Consider the following 25,642-nt stretch of genomic DNA (forward strand, 5'->3'; position numbering starts at 1 on the left):
TATTTAAATAGACTGTTCCGGCTTAATATTTACAGATATTAGTCAATATCGTGATTTGATGCAAGTACGATTACCTATTTTTGATTAATTCATTCAAAATTTTGCGAATTCCATGCCATTCCGCGCTAAACTGTAAATTCCGTTTTTATGACTGGATTCCGCGATTCCCTCCGCGTTTTCTGCATCGCGGAAATCATAGGGCCCTAGTTGTGGTATGCCAGCTCTATCTTGCAATGGAAATTCTCTTTACATTTGCCCGCGCCTCAAATCAAAACACTGCTGACTCCTTGTGTCTTCTTCCGCTTTGTGGTAAACGCGTTGTGTCACATTAAAAAAATCATTGCGAAAGAACCTGACGTGAGATTTAAAATAAATTAAAAGAGGCTGAGGCAGAGGAATTTGCCTCGATCATTTTTTGTAATCGAGTTACTCGAGGAATCGTTTCAGCCTTAATTATTATAGTGTTATATTTCAATTTCACAAAGAAATGTAATGTAATGAAAATGTAATCTTAAATCTCATTTTGCTAAAAAAAATTGTGAATCGAATCGTGATTTGAGGGAATCATTTCATCCCAAAAATCTACCATTATCAGTGAGTCAGGACACTTTTTCTTCACATTCTAGTGGTCAAATGAGTGATAATAGAGAGAACTCACCACAGTGCCCTCCTGAACGCCCTTCTGAAGCACCTCGATGCGGTTGGTCTGCTGTTTGGTCGTGGCCTCCAGTCTGGCGTTCTCGATCTCTAACCTGTTGATATATCATAATCACATGAACCATTTTCACCCATTAATGATCAGATGTTTTAGAAGATGAATTAATTTCTGTGGTTTAGCTTTAAGATGAGGAACACGGTGCTTCATTTGAATGCATTTTTAAATTTGAAATTAAATACTTTAATATTATTTAACAAATTAATAATTAAATAATATATGAATCTAAATCTTTTTAGAATATATTCAATTTAATTAAATAATACAAGTTTAATGTTAGTGTGCACTACATATTACTTTATGACTTTGCATAATTTATTGAATCATATATTAAGATTAATGTTCAATATATTACTACTTAAATACGTACATATAAATATATTCATAAAATATTATATTATTAATTATTATAGTAGAATATTCATGTCTATAAAGGAAATATTAATATAAATGCATTAATGTTCAAATTATTGTACATTTAATATACAACAAATTAATGGCATGCAGTAAATGACATTATAATATTCATATTCAATAACTTATTACAATGCAATATATATTTTATATGAATATAGCAAGCTACTAATTAAATATTAATATCCATATACAATTAAGTTTATGCAATAAATGACTACAGAAATATGTAAATAAATACATGTAATCTAACATCTAATATTCTTATTAATATTTCATTTGAACGGTAACTTATTATTTGTATTCTATTTAATATTCTATCTAATTTAGAATTTTTTTTTAATTTGACATAAACATCACACTTTTAATAAAGTTAGAAAAAATGCCCCTGTAAATCACTTTAAGGAGTCAAATATCATTAATATTGATCATAAGGTGTTTCTGATTTTTTTTGACTGTGCTATTAATTTTTTTAAATTAGGAGCATAAGTGCTCCTTAAAACAATAGTAAGTGTAGAGCCCTGAATAAATACACACACACACATTAAGTATGTATACATACATACAGATAATATTTTTCTGTAATAAACTGTGATTTTAATTCCTCATGTCACTTATATCAGTACTATTGTTGTTACAGTGTGACGTGTATCATATGAAGCCAATAGATGAGTGATTGAGGACCCCGTTTACACCAGTTATTGGTACCTCTGCACCGCCTCCTCCAGCTGTTTAATGGTTTGCTCTTTGCTTGTGGAAGCAGCTAGCGCCTCCTCTAGTTTCTGAGCGGTACTGCAGGCTTCTCGCTCTTTGTCGTCCAGAGAGCTCTTCAGCTGGCTGATGCGTCTCTCTGCCTGGACGTACACTTCCTCAGACTCCTGCAGCTGCAATCGAACACAAACAAAGTATAAAAACAAACAACTCAAAGGATATTATATTGCTGAAATCAATAAATGAACATGTATTGTTCCTGCTGCAGTTAAATACAGATTGTACTGTTGATGACTGACACCGAGCTGATCAGACGGTTTTTAGGAAGTATAAGAAGACTGATGGTTACCTTTCCCCTCAATCTGTCCATGTCCTTGTGTGTGCGCACCTTCTCTTCCTCCAGATCATTACGGTAGCGTGTGTTGACCTCCAGAGAAGCCTCACACATGGACAGCTTCTTCAGACAGTCGGCCAGTTCCTGCTGCAGCTGCCTCAGAGAGCTCTGCACAAAACAACAGCTTAATACTCTCATTTGATCAGGTTTACGTGACATTTTACAGGGTCTACACAGGGACGTGTGGAGCACATTGACAAGTCGATCACTTCCATCAAACAGTCTAGTTAAAGTGCAAAATGTGTTGCAATGCACCTTTCGGTTGATCCATGTCCCACTTCTATTTTTGTCATACTGCAAATCAGAAATTATTTTTGTATCTCATATTTTAATATATTATATCTATACATTATATCTATGGGGGAAGTCGTGGCCTAATGGTTAGAGAGTCGGACTCCCAATCGAAAGGTTGTGAGTTCGAGTCCCGGGTCGGCAGGAATTGTGGGTGGGGGGAGTGCATGTACAGTTCTCTCTCCACCTTCAATACCACGACTTAGGTGCCCTTGAGCAAGGCATCGAACCCCCAACTGCTCCCCGGGCGCCGCAGCATAAATGGCTGCCCACTGCTCCGCGTGTGTGCTCACAGTGTGTGTGTGTGTGTGTGTGTGTGTGTGTGTGTGTGTGTGTGTGTGTGTTCACTGCTCTGTGTGTGTGCATTTCGGATGGGTTAAATGCAGAGCACAAATTCTGAGTATGGGTCACCATACTTGGCTGAATGTCACTTCACATTACATATGTTATTTTAGCATATATATATATATATATATATATATATATTTATATAATTTATATAAATTTACACTATATTAATATTACTATTAATATGTAAATATTATTATTGCTATTATTATTTTAAAGTTTACTTTCTTGTAATAATTATTTTAATAACACTTAATAATATCACTGCGATGTTTATGGTTTGTATTTTTTTTATTTTGAGTTTCCCATCTATAATTATTATTATTTTTTTAAATATATTAAGATAAAATATATTTACAATATATTTATACAGTATATTTTAAAACAAATTTATATTGATATATTTTAATTACAGAATATATATATATATATATATATATATATATATATATATATATATATATATAAACTATTTTATAAAATTATTTAAATGTATAAAATATTTTTATTACATATATATATACATACATAATTCTTAATGAATAATGAATACTTCAGTTATATTGAAAAAAATTATATTAATTTTAATTATTATTTTAAAAAAAGTATGATTCTAAGCTAAACTATCCCATAGAGCTTACTAATTTACTGTTGCCGTCTAGTCTCAGTGTAACATCTGATGTGTCCATTAGTGACACAACATGATGTTGTCCGCTTACAACAGACATTGATAGAGCCACTGATAAAAAAGAAAAAAAGAAAGAGAATCTCAGTGTCCTCTACCTCTCGATCAGCTTTCTCCTGCTCTAGTTTGTAATTCTGATCTCTTAGCTCGCTGTTTGTCTTTGCCAGCTCTTTGCTTCTCTCCTCCACTAGGTGGACTCTCTCCTCTCCGTCTGCACGTAACTGGTTCAGCATTTCGGCGAAGTTTTGTTGCACATCTGTAACGGCTTTCTCCTTGGCCGAGCCCTTGTTGAGCGCCTCCTCCAGCTGCTGTCGTAGCAGTGCATTCTCACTCTGAGCCTGGGCCAGTCTCTCCTGCACTGCTTCCTGTCTGGCTCCAGCACGGCTGGCCTGCTCCCGTTCGCTCAGTACCGTGGCCTCCAGTTCTTTGAGTTTGGCCAGGGCCTGGTCTTTCTCCCGGGCCAGAGTCTCCAACAGTACGCCCTTCTCAGCGATGGTCAGAGCGTTGCGGTGACACTCGTTCTCCAGGCTGTTGGCACGCGCCTCGGCCTTGCTGAGTTTCTGGGACAGGGACTGGATGGTGTCTCGTTGTGTACTGGACTCAAAGATGTGCTTTTCCTGCGCCCGCTGGTGCTCCTCACGGTCTCGCTGGAGAGAGCGCTCTGCATCTGTGCGTGATGCCTGAGAGGTTGCAACAATAGACAAATTAATAGCAGTTCCCAAAATTCATTTCCCTTTAGTTCAACACAAATATGAGTTGAAGCTGACCTGGCATCTCTCTGCCTCCTGCAGTGCTGCCTGCAGTCGTCCCCTGCTCGCCTCGGCCTCGGCCTCCAGTTGCTGCCTCACTTGCCTCTCGTGCTCCAGTTTAGCCGTGATCACTGAGCATTCGGCCTTCAGTGCGCTCAGCTGCCCGTTGTACTGGAACACAGTCTGGGCCAAGGCCTCCTCGCTCAGTTTCATGTCCCTGCGGGCATCCTCCAGTCTCTCACGAAGAGCGTCTCTCTCCTCTGCCAGCCGGGACTCTTCCTGTCGGCTGTGGCACTGTGAGCGGTCCAGCTCAGCTCGAGCAGTGTTCAGATCATCCTGTAGAGCTCGGTTTTGTTGCATCAACTCTCGCTCACGATCCGATGCCTCTGTGAGCTGGGACATGGCCTGAGCACAACACCAGTAATGAACTCAGTTTAACATGCAACAATTTTTTTTTTATGACAGTATGTGGCCTGGTTGCAACAGTGTGATTGTCTCTGTAACAGTAAGTTAATGCCTAAGTGCAGGTCATTAGCTCAAAGCCTGAAAATCTGTCCAATCACATGCCAGCAAACAGGATTAGAGCAGTTGGGTACACAGAAGATCTGCTGTGTTTTAGTTCACTGCTTACATGCGGTAAACATAGATCATGATGTTCACATATTTGATTTTAAAGTATGTGATTTAGGTACATTGGTCATTTGTTTTCAATTGCAAAGATATGACATCCTGCGTGTTGTTTACATTTGCTCTCAATTTTGCTCATATTCATGGTTTCTTGGATGGGATGTGCATTTTGTAAAGCAATAATGTAACTATGACGTGACTACATATGTGATTCCAAAGATATTATATAACTGCATACTGGTAATTTGTACAATTAAGCTCATGCTCTTCATAGTCTCTTAGATGGGATGTGATAAAAGTTGCAAAGCTATGAATATGTGATTGTAAAGATATGACTGCATATTAGACCGTAAAGCTATGATGTCACTACATATGTGGCCATAAAACTATGATACAGCCTATGTTTGTAAAGCAATGACATCACTGCATAACTGACTGTAAAATTGTGACATATCCCTGCATATGTGATTGTAAAGTTCTGGCATTAATGCATGTATGACCATAAATCTATGACATCACTGCACATTTGCCTGTAAAAGGGATAGTTTACCCAAAAGTGCAAACTACCCCAAGATTTACTCACCCTCAAGCCATCCTAGGTGTGTATGACTATTCTTTCAGATTAATGTAATGGGAGTTTAAATGGCTCTTCCAAGCGTTATAATGGCAGTGAATGGCTGTTGAGATTTTGAAACACAAAAAAGTGCATCAATCCATCATAAAAAGTGCTCCACGTGGATCCGGGGGTTACTATAGGTCTTCTGAAGTGAAGCGCTGCGTTTGTGTGAGAATAATATGTATATTTAAAATTGTTAAAGCCATAATCTGATAAAGTCGGATGTGTGTTCACAAGAGAGTGGTGTTCAAGGTGTATCCACTTTTTATGATGGATGGACTCACTTTTTTGGGTTTCAAAATCTCGACACCCATTCACTTCCATTATAAAGCTTGGCGGAGCCAGGACAGTTTTTAATATAACTCCGATTGTATTCATCTGAAAGAATAAAGTCGTATACACCTTGAAGATGAGTAGGTTAGGAAAATCTGCTAATTTTTAGGGTGAACTATCCCTTTAAGTGATGATGTCACTGCATATATAGCTGTAATGCTGTGACTTCTCAGCATTTGTGGAAGTAAAATGATGACAACACTGCATATATGGCCGTAAAACTATGACATCACTGAAAATGTGACTATTATATCATAGCGTATCTGACTGTACAGTTTAGTTATGAGATTGCTGCATGTGTGGCTCTAAAGCTCTGATGTCACTCTGCATGTGTGGCTGTAAAGACATTACATCATGCGTTTTTGACGACATACATTTGTTAGTTGCAATGAATTTGCTACCTGCTAACGTAAATAGAACATTTCTAAATATTCCCCGACAAACATATGAAGTTTCTGAGAAGGTGGCAGCGGTACCTCATTGCTCTTGTTGAGGTTTCGAAGGTTCTCCTCTTCAATGTTCTGCTGCTTACGCAGATGGTTGTTGAGTAACTCCTCCTGTAGGGCGCGAGCACTGCGCTCATGAGACAAGAGACGCTGAGACTCATCTCTGTCCTCCTCAAGCTAAACACACAAACACACTCTTCAGCACACTGAGTTGTGAGCTGGTTTTACCAGCTAAATTTTAACAGTCTGCTGTTTTTGACCTGTTTGATGCTGTTCTTTAGAGCTCTGATCTCCAGTTCCAAACTACGGACTTTCAGCTCGGCTTTGTGGCGCTCCTCGGCCTCGGCTCGCTGCTGCTCCTCTTTCCTCTGGAGCTGCTCACGGGTTTTATTATACAGCATGTGAGCGCTTTGATGCTTTTCCTGTTCCTGTCTCAACAGGAACCTTCCATGAGAAGAGAGAGAGAGAAGAGAGAGTCAGTGTCACAAACCCTGGCGAGTTGCAGATGCACAAAGATAAGCTCACTTGAGATTGTTCATGTCCGTTTCCAGCTCCAGTTTGAGATGTTCTAGGCCGGTCTTGCTGCCTCTGATCTCATCCAGCAGGATCTTGAGCTCGTTGCGTTCCTGCTCCAGCTGAGAGGTTTTATCCGCCAGACGGCTGTGTCTGTCTCTCTCCCTCTGGATGGTGCGTTCGTACTCATGAAACATGTTCTGTAGTTTCACCACACTCACAGAGTCTGCAGGACACAAGCGAACATCTTCATTCGCTGAACATCTGAACTTAACCGTTTGCTTACAGCTGACTGGAGCTGACCGACTCACCCAGATAGCTGGAGTCCAGCTGTTTGAAGAGCAGAGATGCATTGTGGTATCCAGATACTGGAGTCTCTAGTTCCTCAGTGGCTGTGTCAGAAGACTGGGTGAGATCTTCAAAATCATCCCCCATCTCCAGCTCTCCAGTACTCTGCATGGGAGACAATACAGTCAATACAACACACGTGTGACACTGAGTATCCGGTGTAAAACTCGTACAATTATGAGTAACATTTTCCTTCATATTCTCAAAAGTCAGTGCACAGTTTGGTAACCACTGTCTTAAACGAACACTTATTTTTAGAGGTTTTATCAGCACAAAAGCTCACCTGCTCTTTCTTACGCCTTGAAGATGGGGACCTGTCAGTACAAAGAAAAAACATGGTTTTATGCTTTATCAGACAACACCAGTCTACCGGAGAGCAAGTTTGGTGCTCTAAAATGAGGATATAATGCAGTATTCTCTGAAAAAAATTAGATTTTATAACAAGGCCCATATGGAATCTACCCGCTTTTCATTTGCTTTCACTGATTGTGGGTGTAAGTATTACAGGTGATCAAGTTTGGTTGAATTCTGTGGGCACACAGATTCTGTGCAGGCCAAGTTATACATATAATGTTGTTGCTGCAACATTGCAACAGATAAAAATCGAGTTATAAATAATATATTGCATTAAAAAGCATGTAGATACTGCATGTATACCTCCTGTCCTCTTCCGATAGCTCACTTAAAGTACTATCATCAAAGACAGACTCGAGGTCTCCGTTATGGCGGGTCGCAGGTCGGGAGGGTTTGCCCTGCAGAGGGGGAGCTACACGGAGATTTCTGGCTTGGCTACCTACAGTTTTCTTTTCCTCCTCTTCATCTTCCTCACCATGTGGTCGTGCCCTGTCAGTACTGGAGATGCACAGATCTCATAATGAAGTTAAAATGAAAGATATTTAAAAAAAGGCAACTGCACACCCTCCACCAGGGAACCAGCAATGATGACACCAGATGCAGAGTGAAAGCTTCAGCAAAAACCTGACGACTATATGAATTAGCATGAAACATAAGTGACAAAATAAAAATAACACAATACAGTATGTCATGACTATAGAGATTGTTTTACATGCATGCATATACCTTAGAAATAGAATGAAAAAAATTGGTAAGAAAAAAAAAAGAAAAAAAAAAATAATAATAAAAAAAATAAATAAAAGGAATTCCAGGGAGGAAATAAAATAAAAGTATAGCTGCAAGCAGCGTTTACTGGGATTCAAGAGCTTTAGGTATTTAAACGCATAAGGAAGAAGACATTACATATTTAGCAAGCCTGTAACCACCTAAATCAATTATTTAAAAAAAAAACCATTTTGTCAAATCCAGGTGATTTACCATAGAACTATGATGTTTTTCTAACCTTTATGACTGTTAGAGCACCAGCTGTGGTCCGGTCTCGGAAACTTTACATGCTTGTTTAGAATCACCTGTCACATGTGTTCAGCAGGCTTTATTAGGTTTTAATTATTGACCTAGAGAGTCCAAAGAATTGCATTGCTGTGTTTTTTTTCCAGATTGAGCGAAAAACCTAGGACTAGTTTGCAAAAGTAGGTTTTTCACATCTTCTCAATCATTTAAAAATCTATTTGATTGACAGCATTGATTCTAGAGGCAAAGTTGTTTGGAACGAGGAGATCTATCATATGATACGAATATCACGTGTTTGTGCGGAAAACCACGCAATGCACATCGTTTACTCCCTCAAAAAATGCTATTCCCGAGTTTGGCGAAGAGATCTCATTCTGTTCAGGAGTTACATGCATTTTTTCTAAAAGTGGCCTTGCCCCCTTTGAAGGTTTTGGCGTCCCTTTGCAACAGTGAGTCGAAATTTCAAAGTTTTTTTGATAATTATTGATCACTATGTGATGTGGGAAATATGCTTCAAAGACTGGGCAAAATAGGGATGAAATCCCAAAAATCGGTCAATAACTTGCTGCTGACGTGCACGAAAACTAGCCATTTATTGGGGATTTCTTGTCCTCCCAGATGTTTTTTTTTTCCTTATTTCTATGGTGTCCTTTACATCTATTAAAAATAACATCTTTATTTGCCTCTATATTTTTGAAAGGTATCCTTTCTTGTGTTTTTGTTCAGCCATTTAGTCAGTGCTTTGTTATAGACTTCTATGATTGCTAATTCACAACAGAAGACGATTATTAGGTTGAACGTTCAGAATACGAGTCCATAGGTTATATTTCAGCATGAATTTCGCGAATGGACAGCGACTCTTAAGTAGCACGTAGAATGCGTTCATGTCAAGTAAAGTTTTTGGGAAAAGCACGTGGAATTGCAGCGAGCGTTTATAACCTTGCACGTAGAGAGCGCTCTTCAGAGCTAAGATACATTGTTATCGGGAAACTCGACCCAGATCAGATTTAAGCATTCATTAAAGTGAATCGGTCATTAAAGTGAGTCATTAGTTCGCAAATCGGATGAGTCATTAGTGGACAGATATGTTCATATGCTCTGCGCATATAACGTTACTCCCAAATATATTTTTAGGTCGCACAGATTAAATTTCAGGAGCATATGCGACAAAAATGTTGGCAATTTCGAGCCTTGTAGAAGCTGCTAAACTTTCTAGCTAGAAGTAAGCAATAACCAACATGGCGTTACTTTGCTAAGTTAGCCCAGAATCGTTTAACATTAATGTTATGGAATCATGACAAAAGTGATCAATAGATTGGTAAAATTTTACTAGACCTGCATATAAAAATGAAAGTCAATATATTGGATTTGCTTACATGAATCACCCGTGTTCACGGTCTTCGTCAATCAACTGAAGCTGTTCACGTGATTAAATGGTTGGGTGTGTGCGCATTCAGAACGGTGCGCGTATACTTTGAACTTCAATCGTGACAAATTATTGGACTACTTGCGGAGTGACATGACGACATGATTCAAAGGTACAAAAAACGTTGACAGCGGTGAGCGATCATCAGTGTTGGGGAGTAACTAGTTACATGTAACGGCGTTACGTAATTTAATTACAAAATTATAGTAACTGTAATTAGTTACAGTTACTACGAAAAAATGAGTAATTAAATTACAGTTACTTATGAAATTTTTTACGATTACAAAGGGGATTACATTTGAATATTTACACACATCCACATACAGATTTAACTGATTTCTTTCCCAAATTGCACGGACTATTCTGAGACATACCGCCCTAATAATTTCCGGGATGCGGAAACACAGTCTGGTTTGTAGAATCCAGTCATAAAAACGAAATGCCTAACGCGGACGGAATATGCCACATTTTGGATGACTAAATCAAAAGTAGGTCAGTACACTTGAATCAAAACATGACATGGACTAGTGTCTGTGAATATAAAGCCCCAAAAATGCAATATATGACTTGCACATTCTGCGTGTCTGTGGAAATCAGGCGCGGACTGGACACCGGGAGAACCGGGACAATTCCCGGTGGCCTGGAGGCCGATTTTGCCCTCTCTTTAATATCATTATTGTATAATTGCCTGCCGAATGTACTACTAAAGCGATCATTTGCGAATCCGCCATTTGATAATTAAATCTCTAATAAGTCATGAATTGTTAGTCGTGACTCGCGCACTCTCCGCGCCTCCACCAAACGGTTTGGATCAGATTCAGAGTAATCAATGCGAAAGAGACAGAGAGAGAGGGAGAGGGAGAGAGGGAGAGAGAGAGAGAGAGAGAGAGACTATGGAAGCGCGCTGGAGCAGAGAAGCAGAACTATACTGTTCAGGGTTTCAGGTCAGTTTCATCTGTAAAGATGCTTTTTTTGTCTTTGTTTTTTTATTTATTTAATCAAGCAGCAGCACGTAGCTCATCAGTCATCACTCAAAATACTATATAAAGGACATCATTATTATCAGTTGTAATGTTACAGTAGGAATTTATCTGAAAAATAAAATCCGATTTTTTTATAGGTTTAGGGGGAGCTTGACAGACAACAACACAACCCTTACGAAAATTAACATTTTAATATTTAACTATAAATCCAGAGAAAATGGTTACTATTGTTTAACTGTGATCACCAAAAATAAAAATTTAAAAATAAATACAAATCCATTTGCAAAAAAAACAAGGTTATTTTACTTTTATATAGGCTAATAAAAGCATGGTAATTTTTTGTAAGGGAAAAACATGACTCGTGTACAGTATTAGGATTTTTCTATAAAGATATTGTAGTATTGTAGAGTATTGTATTGTAAAGTATAGTTTTGTTCAATCTTGAGTATTAAAGTCACGAGAGAGATGGATAACAGGGCAAAATAAAGAGACTGAAGAGAAAAATGGAAGTGAAGGTGCAGTTCAGGAGAGAACTTTTAATTATTTTGCATGTCCCCAAATTAAAGATTTAAACCTTTTTTATGTCAGGTCCATACAAAAAATAGTATTGTCCATGAATTTGTTTGTATGAGTTTGAATTTTCCAGTCTGAATTTTTTTCCCAGTCCGCCCCTCCTGTAAATTAATGGCAAAGACATGGTTTCATTTTCTACACATAGGCCTACTGAAGCTCGCAGTGTTTTCAACCTCTGCTGCCTCAATATAGGAGTACACGAGCACATAAACATAATTTCTAGAACTGCTCTGTGTCACTTCATGTGCCTTTTACTTATTTTGAGAAAACTATCATCATATACAGAGACAGCAGTTTAAAAAAAACACCAATGTTTCAGGAGTTTATTACACAGAATACGTCACATGCTTATTAGATAACTGTATTTAAGTTGATGTATATGCTTTTATTTATTATTCTTTAAATTTCACAAATTTAGAAAAGTAATCAAAAAGTACTCAAAAGTAATTACATTACTTTAATAAAGTAATTGAAAAAGTTACACTACTATTACATTTTAAACAGGGTAACTTGTAATCTGTAACCTATTACATTTCCAAAGTAACCTTCCCAACACTGGCGATCATTATGTTTACCAATACCCGACCCATCACAACCGCCTACACCCCGACCCATGCGTTTTTGACTAAATACATTTGTTAGTTGCAATGAATTTGTTAGCTGCTAACGTAAATAGAACATTTCTAAATGTTCCCTGACAAACATACTTTTTTTTTTTTTTTTTTTTGGTTGATTTACGAGAGCATCATTTTCAGGTCAGAAAAGCCGGATTTCTGGATTTTTACAGGAAAAAATCACACCCCTGATTGATATTCACTCTCCAGAGAATCCTTGTTCTGACCAGGTGAAAAACCTAGGACTAGTTCGCAAAAGTAGGTTATGCAAAAAATACGAAATACTATAAAATATTGCCAGCTCACGATCAAATCTTTTTTGTCTGGCATGAGCCAGGTATTCCAACGACATAAGACACTTGAGCCTGCAACTGACGGTTAAGGAGTTATGAACAATTTCATTCTTTCGATCGCTGTAGCGCCCCCATCAGGCCGTTTGGGGTGAGCCTTGGTCACGTTGTAGGTGGTGTGAGTACTATCATCTCTCCAAGTTTCAAGTCTCTACCACTTACGGTTTGGTCTGCACGATCAGTTTTATGTAGATCGCTCATCCGTGACCATTCTAACAATATGGTTTCAGCGCTACGTGTTTGAACCCCTAATAAAATCAAGTTCTTCAACATGATTGGATCACTAATTAATTCCTTCTAGTAATGCAACATATGTACCTTCTTGGACTTCTTGTCAGATGTCTTGGTGAAACACTACCCTCTCTTCCCAAAGATCTGCCATCAGCCATCCCTTTCTGTTGAGGTTTCAGGTTCCCAGAGTTGTTGTCAGTTTTCTTCCCTTTTGCTTGGTCAAGTTCACCTCGTTCTCTGGTTCCTCTAGTATCCCATAAAGCACTGGGCAGGTGTTCTCCCTTCATACTATCCAACTGTTCCTTATTACCCTAAAACAGAAGATATTATTTGTTGAGAGAGTTAAAATCATCTTTAATGTATGGATTCAAGCAATAATCTAAGAGCATAGGTAAATTCTAGATTTAAAACAACTTCTAGGAAATGTGTATGAATGTATTGATTTAGTCAAGATACGGTCACATACGAGACAAAACTGAGTAAAACACCACACAATGTCTTCTTTTCTTATTTAAAAAGAAGCACCAGCAACATAAAACACACTTCAAGCCAACATCAACGGAGAAGTTCTGGGTAAAAATGGTTGTTGGAAACTCCTCCGTTGAGACACATAATGAAAACACACACTATCACTAGTATGACAGATCTTGAAGGAAGAAGAGGAGAGATCTTCAGACAGCTAAAGGAAGCAATCCTTGGCACACATGCACACAACAGATGCACATGTCAGCTGTGAACTGGCACCCAAGTGAAGCATTTGACACCAGTGCATACAATTAACCAATGAATATTTAATAAAGTGACAGACTGGATTCAAGACAAATGCTGGTAAGGCGACACAAGTTAAAACATATACAGGACAAGACAGGACAACTGAAGACCCCATGAAATCAAACTTAGAGCTCTGTAGAACATTAACTTTTCAAATGCACCTAAAAGTTCAGCAAAGCATCAGAAAGAATCAGTAAAGTAGGACGCATACTAATATCTAACACGTCTATTGTTGCACAGAGAGCAAAGCTCATTATATATTTTTTTATTTTAACTAAAAGATGGCTAACTTCCCAAGCATGAATACACGAAAGAACAATGTGTTTGTCTATTCCACGCAGTGCTGTTTTTGTTAACTAAAACAAGCAGTAATCATTTACAGCAATTGAAATAGGTTAAATAAAATCTAATTATAAGATGAAAAACCTAAACTTAAAAAAACTTAAGGAATAAAAAAGGAATAAAAAAATAAGGAAATTCGAAGTCGAAGTACTAAAATTGATACAGTTCAAACTGAAATAAAAATCCATCAAAGTTAAATAGAAAAACATTACAAAAGCAAAAAAACTAAATTATTAAAACATATATACATATATATATATATATATATATATATATATATATATATATATATATATAAAAGCTCATTTGAAATACTATAATAGTATATAACTAAAATAACACTGATTTCATGGGGTGTTTAAAACATGAAGAATGTAAATGGTTTGAAAACATTGTGAAATGAGTTGAAATGGTAGAACAAAAAATGTTGACAACACAAGATAATAGCTCCGTTTCAAAACCTAGCATGCTGCCTCGCTGACTACTGCCTACATAGGTAGCTGCCTTCTAAGGTACCATGATAATCATCTTAGAACATCATAAATTACTGATTTGAAAGGTTTTATATAGGCAGAAAGCTGCTATATGAAGCACACGGGAGACTGTTCACAACTGATTTTGCTAAGCTAATGACATTTAACTCTAATAAGCATAAAAATACATAAAACACACAAATAATGGGTTAAATTATATTGATTTAAGACTTTCAATACTGTATCAAATGCAAATAATTCGCAATAACAAGTCATCTCAGAAGGCAACATAACATGTCATGTCAGAAGCATGTTGTCTGTTTAGGCAGCTCACTAGGTTTGGAACAGAGCTAATGAATGGCAAAACCAGAGATGTGTAATTTGTGTAATAGTTGTGTAATTTGGCGCGTCAGTGTCTGATCAGCATTACAAGATGTCTAACAGATGTTTTTTTGGAGCTTTTCCCTCGCATTTTGAGTTTATGTGAAAGAGGAACAAGAAGACAGAGTACTGTATGTCTTCATTAAGTCTGTCTGAGACTCCTCCCAGGGTCCTACCTCAAGTCTGGACTTCCACAGGCCCTCGTCAACCTCAATGGAGTCAGAAGAGGGCACTTCTAGAACTTTGGGTGCGACTTGTAGCTCATTCTCAACAAGCAATGAAGGTTTGTGAAGTTCTTCGGGTTCTATGTTGCTTGCAGATTCTAGTGGACACTTAACTTTGCTTCCATTCGTTCGGTTCTCTGGCTCCTGGGTCTCTTCCGTTAGGGCTTCTGGGATGATTTGAGGGTCGTGCTTGTCACTGGGAAGCTCTGCATCGCTGACCTCAACACTAACCGTGCGGTGGACACTTTCAGACTGCGAGTCCTCCAGGCCGGACTCTCTCTGCTCTGGGATGGGCAAAAGTATGGCACTTTTCACCCGTGTGGTGAGCCGCACTATTGACTCTCCCTCTTCCTCGCTGGAATCTTCATCATCTGCTTCCTTTTCCACCTCTTTCTTTTCCTCTTCATCCCCTTGTTCATCTTCTTTCCACTCCTGCTCCGAAAGGTCACTCAGCGGTTCCTTGTGCTCCAGTTCGCCGAACCTCTCTTTTAGTTCAGCGGCCACATTTTTGTACTGAGACTTGGTCTCCTTTTTGTCTTTCTCCACCCATATTTTCTCATAGCGTTCCTCCCAGGGAATCTCATCAGATTTTTCCTCTTGTTCGTCCTCTCTAGGAGAGCTTGGGCGCTCCTTTGGTTCAAGGTTAGATGGTCTATTTATGTCTACAGAAGACGCTTGTAATGCCTCTCTTGCCTTTCTTTGCACAATTAGACAAAATAATAGGATTAACAATGAAAAACCCAACAAGTCTGATTGACAAGGACTTCAGACCAAACTTGAGACACATGCACATGACTAGTGCCAACAATTAAACTGTATCACTGTCACAAACACCACATTTATGTAACTAAAATAAAGCACAGATTAAACAACATATAGTGATATTAAAGACCAAATCCATTGAAGAAGACACATCACTGGAGCTTCCAGTTAACAAAAGGGCAAAAGACTATTTTCAACACTTAACTTAGTAAGAAAAGGCAGTTTTATGAAAGGCAGATGCTTTTAATTTAAATTAAATTAATAAAATGATAAAAATGAAAATCTGATTAAGTGTTAACTGTCACCCGTCCCCTCTGTGGGACGCCTACATTTACTTCACTATATTACAATTAAATCTAATCTAATCTTGACAAACTATATATCGTTGGAAAGGTCTAAGACTCCCAAATATATTTTACCAATGTTTTTTGTTAAAAATTATGTAGGAAAAGTAATCGATTAATTTATGACAAGAGTGCACCCTCAAAAATCTAAATTATAACTGGAGTTTTGACCTTTGTTTTTAAAAAAAGACTTCTTTGTTGCCTTTTTCTCTATCACATTTTAGAAATCATCAGAAATTATATATCGACTGAAAAATAAAAAATCTCAAAATTCATCCTTTAAAACCCATTTTAAAATCAGACATTGCATTACCATGAAAATGGTACATCAATATCATGTTACAAAATATTTTCATTCATGAATTATAAAAATGTAAGTTTGGATCGTGCACTACAAAGTCAATGTTCAAAAATATGAGTGACAGTTAAGGGGTTAAGAAATTAAATATTCTGTAATTTTTCACAGTACCTTTTTTTTTAAAAAAAAACAATGCATCATCCCTATCAAATTAAATGCAATCTAATTGAAATCCTAAATGCAATATTAAAATAAAAATGCCAAACTTTTGATTTCTTTTTAAAGGCTTGCCATTTTTATTTTAATATTGCATTTAAGATTTCTTTTTAAAGAAACTTTCGTAATGAAAATTAGATGAAAATCGTTTAGTTTATCTTCTTGTTTTTAATATTGGTACATAGTTCGCAGACATTTTAAATAATGAAATGCTTAATCAGATTTTATTTTTATTTTATTATTAATTTATTTAAAGTTGGCAGAATCAACAGTGCTAGTTTAATCTATGAATTGCCCACCTGATCTGCATCTTCACTTGTGTAAGAACTGTTTTCACTCTCGACATCTTTAGCTTTGGGTTCCTGCCGATGAACTGAAGACAGAAATTCAGACACATTAAAACATAATCTAAAATACAGTGAGAAGTAAATCAAACCCTGAGCATTCACCCTCACACTGAAGAGTTATACCTGCATCAGGCTCAGCGATATTTGGCAGTGAATTTGTCATCTTGGCTGGACTGGAAGTTTCCAAATCCAAGTCCGATTCTGTATATGAATACATTTTGTATCAGCATATACCTTTATTGAAATCACCTCAAATGCTAAGAGAATAAATCTTCAGAGTTGCACCTTCACTCTCCAGCCTCTGATTGGAGTCCAAGCGCAGTCGTGGCAGTGCTTGCGGTTTTGAGCTGGCGTTTGGGTTGAGAGAACGTGGACTAGGTTGAGGTGTAGTGCTTAAGGTTGTGGGTTTGTTTCTCTCTGGACTGGCTTCTTTATGTTCCCTTGTGTCCATGTCCTGCTCCTCGGATGTTATGGGTAGTACGGAAGCTGCTGGGCTTTCAAAGATGGGTTCCTCATCCAGTTTATGAACTGGGAATTTCTTACTGGCCTTGCTGGTGGTACTGGCAGAGTCCCAGTCTGAAGCATCTATGAGAGACAGTGGAAATAAATGATAAATGTATACTTAAATGAGAATATGTGCACTAACTGTTAGGCCCTGGGTTTGATATTTGCAAGCATCAGCAGAACTATAAATTAACTAATGGAAGTACACAGAGCTTAAGTGCTTGAGAGTATCTGATCTGGAGGGCATTGGTGAATTCATTTTGTGTGAAATAAGACAAAAGCATAAAAACATGAGACATGCAAAACATTCACTGAGTGCAAAACTTGATTCAGGAAATATTTTAGTGAAGGAGAGCATCAAGATTACCTTCAAGATCATCAGCATCCCCCAAACCAAGCTCTTCCATCAGATCTGTAAGAACAGAGGTGTTTAAATGAGAAGCTAAACATGTAAGAATATAATTAAATTGTTGTGTTAAAAAAAAATGAGATGACCTGTTTTCTTATTAGCTTCTTTTGAATCCATCAGCTTACTAAGAACAGACACCGTCTCTCTTTTGACCACTTTAGGCTGTGAAAAAAGATCCATTTAATATTAAATTCAAAATATATATATATATTTTTTTTACATTTATGCATTTGAAAGATGCATTTATCCAATTTGGATAAAAATGGCAATACATATTTTTAATCATTACATGTATTCCCTGAAAATAGTGTGCCTTTCTCTACAATATGACATGATATTTCAATTTCAATATATATATATATCAATGTTAAAGTGTTGAAATCCATCAATATTCACCATTTTTCCTTTATTTCAGCTGACGCTACTTTATTGACAATCTACTCAATGCATTTTACTAAAAAAAGCATTGCAAACCAAATCAAGTTTGATAACTTGTAATAATTTCAAAATGACACTTACTGGTATTTCAGTTTCCTTCTCTTCTTCATCATCCTCATCCTTTCTTAAAACTGTTAAGGCAAGAAGGGACCAGGTTCAAAACTCCCCTCAAAAAACATTAAAATCAATGGACAAAGACAAGCTTTCATGTAGCGAGTGCGTAGGCATGCACATGCAGCGATGGAGGTATCCCATGATGCCTGTGAACTGGGGTTTGAGAGTGGCCAAATACTCAAACACAATAAAGGGAACAGTACTGTAAAACGTACTCATCTTGTAAACATGAGCAACAATGATGGACCTTTCTCACTAAAGCATGTATTAGTTGAGCATCATTCCGTGTCACATCACATGCCTTGAATGCACAGATGACAAAAGATGCAAGAGATCAGGATCCTAGGACACGATGTTAATGTGACGGCTATAACGATGATGATTAATCCAGCAGGACAACAGCAAATCATAAATGCCTACCCATCGGCCTGCACGCTCCTGGCTGGCCTAAACTTCTCACTAAATTACTGTTCCTCCCTCCTCTTACAAAGGAGGGGACGTATAAGAAGTCTACAAAGGAATTCAATGAGATTATGAAATGCAAAACTACAAATACCCTAAACTTTGTATAATTTAGCATAGCAAATCTTGTAAATACATCTGTTAAGCAGAAGCAATGGAAAATGTCAATCTTTTGCATATTTTAAAGCATGAAATGGTTGCAGAAGGCTCCACAGACAAAGCTACTATGATATTCAATTCTAAAACGCAATCATGTTTTTATGTAAAAATGCCTTGAATACCTTCAGAATTCTCCTCACAAATACTGGACATAGATCTATGTAATTTGGCAGGAGTGTGTAGATCACTGGCTTGTTTCTTCTGTGGGCTCTCAGAACCAGACTGTGAGGGGAAAAAGAAAAACTATTTCAAGATGAAATGTGGTTATAGGCGAACAAAGGATTACAACCTGGTTTTTTGCTTTTTTTATATTTGATATGTAATTATCTCAATTCCACTGACCCATTGCAGTTCCATCACTTACCTGTTTGTGCTTTCTAACCTGTAGGTTGGGGAAACCCTGTTTTAGGGTGACTGTGATGCTGTGCTCATAAACTGTATTACTGTATGGAGATTTTGCCAGCTTTGCTTAGTTTAATATGTCATGTGACTGACCTCTGAATCCCAGGGAGAGTCGTCATTTTCATCTTCCTTTTCGAGTCCCAGTTCTGAAAGGAAATCTGGAAAAACATGCCAAGAACGTTGGTCACATAATACATTATATGCCTGTAAATGGTCACTAAATGCCAAAAACTTGATGTGAAAATCCTTCAAACCATAAAGGATGAAAATTTACCTCTTCGCTTTTCTTTGCTAGTAGCACCATTTTGAGGACCTTTAGCCTTGTCGCACATTTCCTCCAGTTCTTCCCTCTCATCCTCATCTTCTTCATCCTCCTCTTCCTCATCCTCTGTGGAGGCCTCTTCCTGTTCGAAGAGGATTAGTTGCAAACGGCAAGCATTTTACACTCAAACTGTTAGCATAGAAGTAGTGTAGTTCAACGAGATTAGATACATAAAAGAATAAAAGACGAAACAAGTTGGATCTTCAGTTGCATCTCCAGTGTTTGTATCCTATCTACATCTAGAAACTAACTACGAATCACTTCTATCCACAAGCTATGGCTATTCTCGCCATTTTCACCTGTAATGATCCGTGCTTTGAACGTCTTTCTTCCGTTACAGATTTATTTACAGAGTTCTGTTCATGCAGCTTCTCAAGTTGTTCCTCACCATCATCTTCATCAGAATCAGAAGTGAGATCAACTTCGTCTATGACGGTGTAGGGGACATCTTCTTGAAGAGCTGGTTCTTTTTCAATCACGCCTGTTGAGCGTTCATCTGCGAACTCTACGGAAAGGTCATCCTCAACTTCAGAGTCAGGGCTTGAATGTTGAGGAGATTCTGGATTTGTAGATTTGTTCATGTCCTGTGAGTCTTGATCCAGATGGTTAATCAATGAAGGCGATGGACTACAATGTTGAGGACTTGGTGAGAGGCTTGAGGAACTTGAATTTTGTGGACTTGTTGCAGTTGAATGTTGATGTCTGAGTCTAGCAGATTGCCTTGGATTTGGTGCATCTTTGGGTCTAGGACTTGTTGGAACAGGGCTCATTGCATTTAATGGTTTGGGGCTATTTGAGAGAGATCTCATCAACAATGTTTTTTCAAACTGTGCTGGACTTGAAAGGGCAGAACATTTTGGGCTACTATTGGAGAGATTTGAAGCCTGTGGTTGATCTGCATCATCAAAACATGCATCATATTCTTCTGACAGAGATTCATTGTCAGAGACATCAGAGATCTGGTCTATTTCAGAAACCTTGACCGAGCCACTTGTAAAGTCATACTGCATTTGCTTCACTTGGCTGTCGTGCTCTTGACTTATACTTTGGTCTTCATCACTTTGACCAACAATCATGGACACTGGTATAGCTCCATCAGGTTCTTCATGTAAAGGACTCTGGGAAAAGTGCTCAATATACTCTAAAGATGCCCTTTTTGAAGTTTTGCTGTCCTGAACCAAAGCCACTTGATGTTGGTTTTTTTCTGCATGTGGCATCTCCATGTTTGATTCCTTATCTCCTTCAGGCGTCCCATCACTTTTGACTGACCCAGACTCCCAAGATACTTCAGGGCTCTCTGGTTCCTTCTGTCCCAGCAATGTCAGAAAGAGGTTCATTGGCTTCTTGGTTTGCACTTCTTCTTCCTCGTCAACATCATCCCAATCATCCTCATCATCTGCAGTAGTTACAGCCTTTGATTTAGGTGATGCTGAAGGAACATCCAGATTGCTGGTGTCAAGATCAGTTATTCTTTCATTTAGTTTCAGAGGAACATCATCAGTTTCTTCTTGAAGTTGTGGATCAGATTCAATGGCTGTCCCTTGAGAGGTCTCCACTTCTAAAATGTTCTTTTCAGTTTTCAACAGCTCCTCATCTTCATCGTCGTCCTCCCAATCTTCATCATCACTTTGGTTTTCCTTTTTGCTCTCAACTGGATTTCTGTTTGATGTTCTGTCCACACTTGGTAAAGAAGCTTCACATCCTGCTGAAGGACTTAGACTGTCATTGGCCTTTTCATTGTCATCTTCATCAGAGAATCTCGCCTCGACTCTGACAGCTGACACAAGACAGCCTTCCTCTAAATCCAGAATCCCTTGAATTGGACCTCCAAAAAGCATCTTTTGAGGAATCGTTTCTTTCAGGTCCATTTTTTCGGAAGCCTCTTGTTCTTGATCTGTCCTGACCTTGAGAGGACTGTCTCCTGATGCACTATCCTCCATCACGTCCTGTCCAAGTTGGTTGACATTTTCATTTGCCATTTCTGATTGTTCTATTGTACCAGAAAGGCTTGTTGTCTCACAAGCCACAGCAGTTTCTTCTTGTTCATCTCCCTCTTCATCTTCTTCCTCGCTATCTTCATTTTCATAGTTGTCATCATCATCCTCATCCTCATCTTCTCCCTCCTCCTCCTCTTCTTCTTCTTCTTCTTCTTCTTCTACATCATCGTCATCCTCACCTTCATCATCTTCACTTTCTTCAGATTCGTCCTCTGGACTTTCATTGCCTTCCAGATCTAGTTTACTGCCAGAAGGCAGCTCTTTAAACTCACTCTGCCCACCTGATACCGCAGGGTGGATTGGGTTGAATGAAAACAATAAAGAAGAGTAGAGTTAGACAATGTACCACACACACTGAGGGTTACCTTAAGGGTGCTGCTGAAGGGGGTGGAGCTCATCTGGGGTGGGTGGGGTAAAGAGGCAGGTGGGGTTGCTACAGGGGGGTGGAGGGCGGTGCTGCTGGATGGGAGTGGTCTAGACAGTGGATGGTGGATTTCACCCTTATTCCCACTGTCTGGTTCAGACTCTGATCCGCTCCAGGATTTGTCTGCATCCCGATCCACTATGACTACAGACAGAGACAGCTTATCACAATGCTCAATGGACCCTTATAGATTTTGATTAAATTGTTGATTTGAAATGTTACTGTAACAAGCTTAGCCAAACGTTTCAGGCTTTCCCCATTTAAGTGGATAATAGCAGTGTTGTCTGCCTATTACCTATATATATATGCCAAGATTGTCACCTAATGGGACTGGCTTGCCTTAATAGGACTTTGCTACAGGGTAAGGGTTTCAAATTACAGCACAACCACAATTTTAAGACTTCACAAAAACATTTCAATCTAAAACTTACCTTCTACTTTTTCCCTTTTTGTGGAACTTATGAGTTTCTTCAAGTTTACTTTATGTTTCTGTAAAAAAAAAAAGACATTACATAACCTAATATTGCAATATTTTGTAATCAGTATCACATGTGCTATTCAGGAATGCTGTCATGTAAACACAACAGAGCTTAGAAATACCTTTGGGCTCAAATCTAACTCATCATCATCATCATCTGATGAAGGCCAAGGATCAGCAGCACCACTTTTTGATGCCCTGCAAATGAATACAATGTAGTGTTTGTTTGATAAACTTATCATTTGTAAATGCTTTTATCAACCATTCCTGTTTTGACATATTAATGACATTTCACCTGCTAATGGATTCTGTGTGAGAATTGTACTCTGTATCTGAGGAGAGAAATAAAAGAGATTATCTGCGTTTATGACAAGATACAGCCAAGCAAGAGGATTATCCATTGCTAATACAAACATTTCCTTGCAGTATAGGTTACTAGAGATCTAAAGACCCATTCACAATTAGAGAGAGGATTCATTTGTGGTGAAACAATGCATTCCTATTTGGGTCAAGTATCTTAAACCAATTACATATTCTATATAGATATGTAAAAAGCAGTTTGACTGCAAGCATTTACCGAACAAAATGTGACTATGTTTAATCTATATCCCCACAACATTCGATTATAGAATTAACTTATATCACAGCATTAAAGAGTTAGTGACAATTGCCTTAAAATACTTTGAAGTACATTACACAAGTAAAACATTACTTTTACATTAAATTATATTAGATTTGCATTGTATGCTTAGCCATACGCCCTTTCTTTTGCTTCAAATTGTTAAAGACTGGATTTTTTTTTTCACAGTCATTTTTAAAAAAAAATTTTGGTGCGAGTGGATCTTATTTGATCTAGCATGTGAGCATAAAACACACAAAGAAGAACAGCTCCTATGACAAGACATACCATGGTTTACCATTCAGCAACACTAAATGACTTCAAAAAACTCCTATTATTATGTTTTACATAAAAGTTCACACAAAAATAAAAAATTGCTGAAAACTCTCTCAAGCCATAAGAAGTTCAGTATTACGTCACTTGCTCCGCAATGGATCCTCTGCAGTGAATGGGTGCCGTCAGAATGAGAGTCCAAACAGATGATAAGAATCACTCCAGTCCATCAGTTAATGTCTTGAAAAGCAAAACGCTGCATGTTTGCAAGAAACAAATCCATGAAGGCGTATTAACGTTAAATCCCTGCTCCTGGCTAAAATAATCCATAATCCATAATAACACCTCCTCCAGTGGAATAGTCCATTCCATGTTGACCTCTCACATCAACTGCTATATGCATATTTTTCACCTGATTCAGAAGCGATGACTTTTTCACTGGTGGAAGTAGAGGATGCATTATAAAAGTGTTGATGATGGATTTGTTTCTTACAAACATGCATATTTTCTCTTCATAAGACATTAACTGGTGTACTGGAGTGGTGTGGATTACTGTGATGTTTTTATCAGCTGATTGGACTCTCATTCTGACGGCACCCATTCATTGCAGAGCATCCACTGGTGAACAAGTGATGTAAAACTACATTTCTCCAGATCTGTTCTGATGAAGAAACAGACTCACCTATATCTTGTATGGCCTAAAGTTGAGTACATTTTCAGCAAATTTTCATTTTGGGTGAGCTATTCCTTTAATCTCTGAAATAGTACAGAAGAATGTGTCTAATCTACAGCACATTGATTGGCACACATTGGCAATACCTTTCCCTGCTCCTGCAGAGCTGCTTCCTGCTGCTACAACAGATGAGTGTGGAGTAACAATGGGGAAACAGAACCAAATCAAAACACTGCAGTCAACACTGCAGCAATACTGACGTACATATACAGATGACACTGAAAACTTGAATTATGCAACACATTCAGACTCACCATCTTTATCCAGAGCTGGTCCTCCCAAAGACAAACCAGCCCCAATACCACCAGGGCTGCCGAGAACAGACGTCGGTTTCTTTTTGCTGCCAGTGAAATGGGAAGGAGACTGAAGGGATCTTCTCTTCGTCCCATGCTCAATAATCAGATGTGAACATCTGGAACAGAACGATTATTGATGAGCTCCTACAAGCAAATGCTTTCTGTTTTCAAAACACACAACATCTGCAGTGTATTTCCATTTAAAACCAGATGGTTGGTTTGAAACATAAGCAGGCAAAAGAAGAAAGTCCTTACGCGTGATGTCCATTCATGACGGCATAATCATCAGAAGACCAGCCCTTATCATCTTTCACCGTGATGTCGGCGTCGTACTGCAGAAGCAAACGCACCATGCTGATTTGTCCATTGCATGCAGCTATCATCAACGCAGACCTGAATGATGACAGACAGAATGTGAATGAGTGAAACTAAAAATACTTAAAAACATTTATGTGAACCGAAACAAAACAGAATAGAAAAAAATAGTTTTATTTCAGTTCTTTGCAAAGACATTTTTCATTTCCAAGCACTGAAATGACTTAAACTGAAGTAAAATCATTAAAACGCTGAACAAAAACAAATATAATGACAACATAACAATAATCAAATAAAAAATACAATAACAAAATAACAAACTAAAATGCACAACAAATTACTAAAATTAGAAAACAAAATTACAACCAATTCAAGATATTAATAAATAATAAGACATGAATTATACTAAAGGTTTCTTAGTTTCTGTAGACTCCAAATCAACTGTTGTTCATTTATGCATTTATTCTTCAGTACTATAATTCCTGTTTGATTATTACATTTCCTGAAAAGAAAATAGATTTGAGCACAATTTTGTAAAATTTCTTCCTACATTCACACATACCAAGATGACTACAGACCGTTCACTTATGACTGAACTAATCCATTAAACTGCATCTTTCTTACCGTTGCTCCTGGTTCTTGACATTAACTTCTGCTCCCTCTTTCAATAAAAGCTCGGTCATGTCTGCATGGTTTTCCATCACAGCCAGCATCAGTGGAGTGTTGCCATCCTGTCAATCAAACAAGATTGGACTGCATTAATGATCTAACCTTTCAACGCACAAGACGATCACTTTTGGTTTTTAA

General features: G+C 37.9%; 1 protein-coding gene across 10 annotated transcripts in view; it reads right to left on the reverse strand.

The window, feature by feature from the left end:
* Positions 1-25,642, reverse strand: part of LOC132133653 (ankyrin repeat domain-containing protein 26-like) — a 40,729-nt gene that overhangs the window by 11,867 nt on the left and 3,220 nt on the right. For 3 of the 10 annotated variants that reach the window (XR_009429191.1, XM_059546539.1, XM_059546537.1), the window contains exons 5-35: positions 25,460-25,566; positions 24,776-24,913; positions 24,479-24,636; positions 24,311-24,343; positions 22,895-22,931; positions 22,722-22,797; positions 22,553-22,610; positions 22,051-22,265; positions 19,653-19,764; positions 19,472-19,536; positions 19,099-19,198; positions 18,776-18,865; positions 18,323-18,372; positions 17,890-17,965; positions 17,762-17,806; positions 17,176-17,475; positions 17,014-17,091; positions 16,843-16,916; positions 14,876-15,616; positions 12,820-13,043; positions 7,848-8,042; positions 7,474-7,504; positions 7,154-7,295; positions 6,855-7,068; positions 6,590-6,773; positions 6,360-6,506; positions 4,326-4,712; positions 3,657-4,238; positions 2,190-2,342; positions 1,838-2,013; positions 659-752 (exon numbers count right to left, since the gene is read on the reverse strand). Coding sequence is in view for 9 of the 10 variants with exons in the window: in XM_059546539.1 (XP_059402522.1) it covers positions 659-752; positions 1,838-2,013; positions 2,190-2,342; positions 3,657-4,238; positions 4,326-4,712; positions 6,360-6,506; positions 6,590-6,773; positions 6,855-7,068; positions 7,154-7,295; positions 7,474-7,504; positions 7,848-8,042; positions 12,820-13,043; positions 14,876-15,616; positions 16,843-16,916; positions 17,014-17,091; positions 17,176-17,475; positions 17,762-17,806; positions 17,890-17,965; positions 18,323-18,372; positions 18,776-18,865; positions 19,099-19,198; positions 19,472-19,536; positions 19,653-19,764; positions 22,051-22,265; positions 22,553-22,610; positions 22,722-22,797; positions 22,895-22,931; positions 24,311-24,343; positions 24,479-24,636; positions 24,776-24,913; positions 25,460-25,566 (5,082 nt within the window). In the remaining variant the exon portion in view is untranslated. Of the gene's footprint in view, positions 1-658; positions 753-1,837; positions 2,014-2,189; positions 2,343-3,656; positions 4,239-4,325; positions 4,713-6,359; positions 6,507-6,589; positions 6,774-6,854; positions 7,069-7,153; positions 7,296-7,473; positions 7,505-7,847; positions 8,043-12,819; positions 13,044-14,875; positions 15,617-16,842; positions 16,917-17,013; positions 17,092-17,175; positions 17,476-17,761; positions 17,807-17,889; positions 17,966-18,322; positions 18,373-18,775; positions 18,866-19,098; positions 19,199-19,471; positions 19,537-19,652; positions 19,777-19,999; positions 20,671-22,050; positions 22,266-22,552; positions 22,611-22,721; positions 22,798-22,894; positions 22,932-24,310; positions 24,344-24,478; positions 24,637-24,775; positions 24,914-25,459; positions 25,567-25,642 lie in introns of those variants that run through there. The other 7 variants (XM_059546538.1, XM_059546541.1, XM_059546540.1 and 4 more) reach the window with 7 other exon arrangements.

The sequence above is a fragment of the Carassius carassius genome, chromosome 50 (genome assembly GCF_963082965.1).
Source record: "Carassius carassius chromosome 50, fCarCar2.1, whole genome shotgun sequence".
NCBI classification, from domain to species: domain Eukaryota; kingdom Metazoa; phylum Chordata; class Actinopteri; order Cypriniformes; family Cyprinidae; genus Carassius; species Carassius carassius.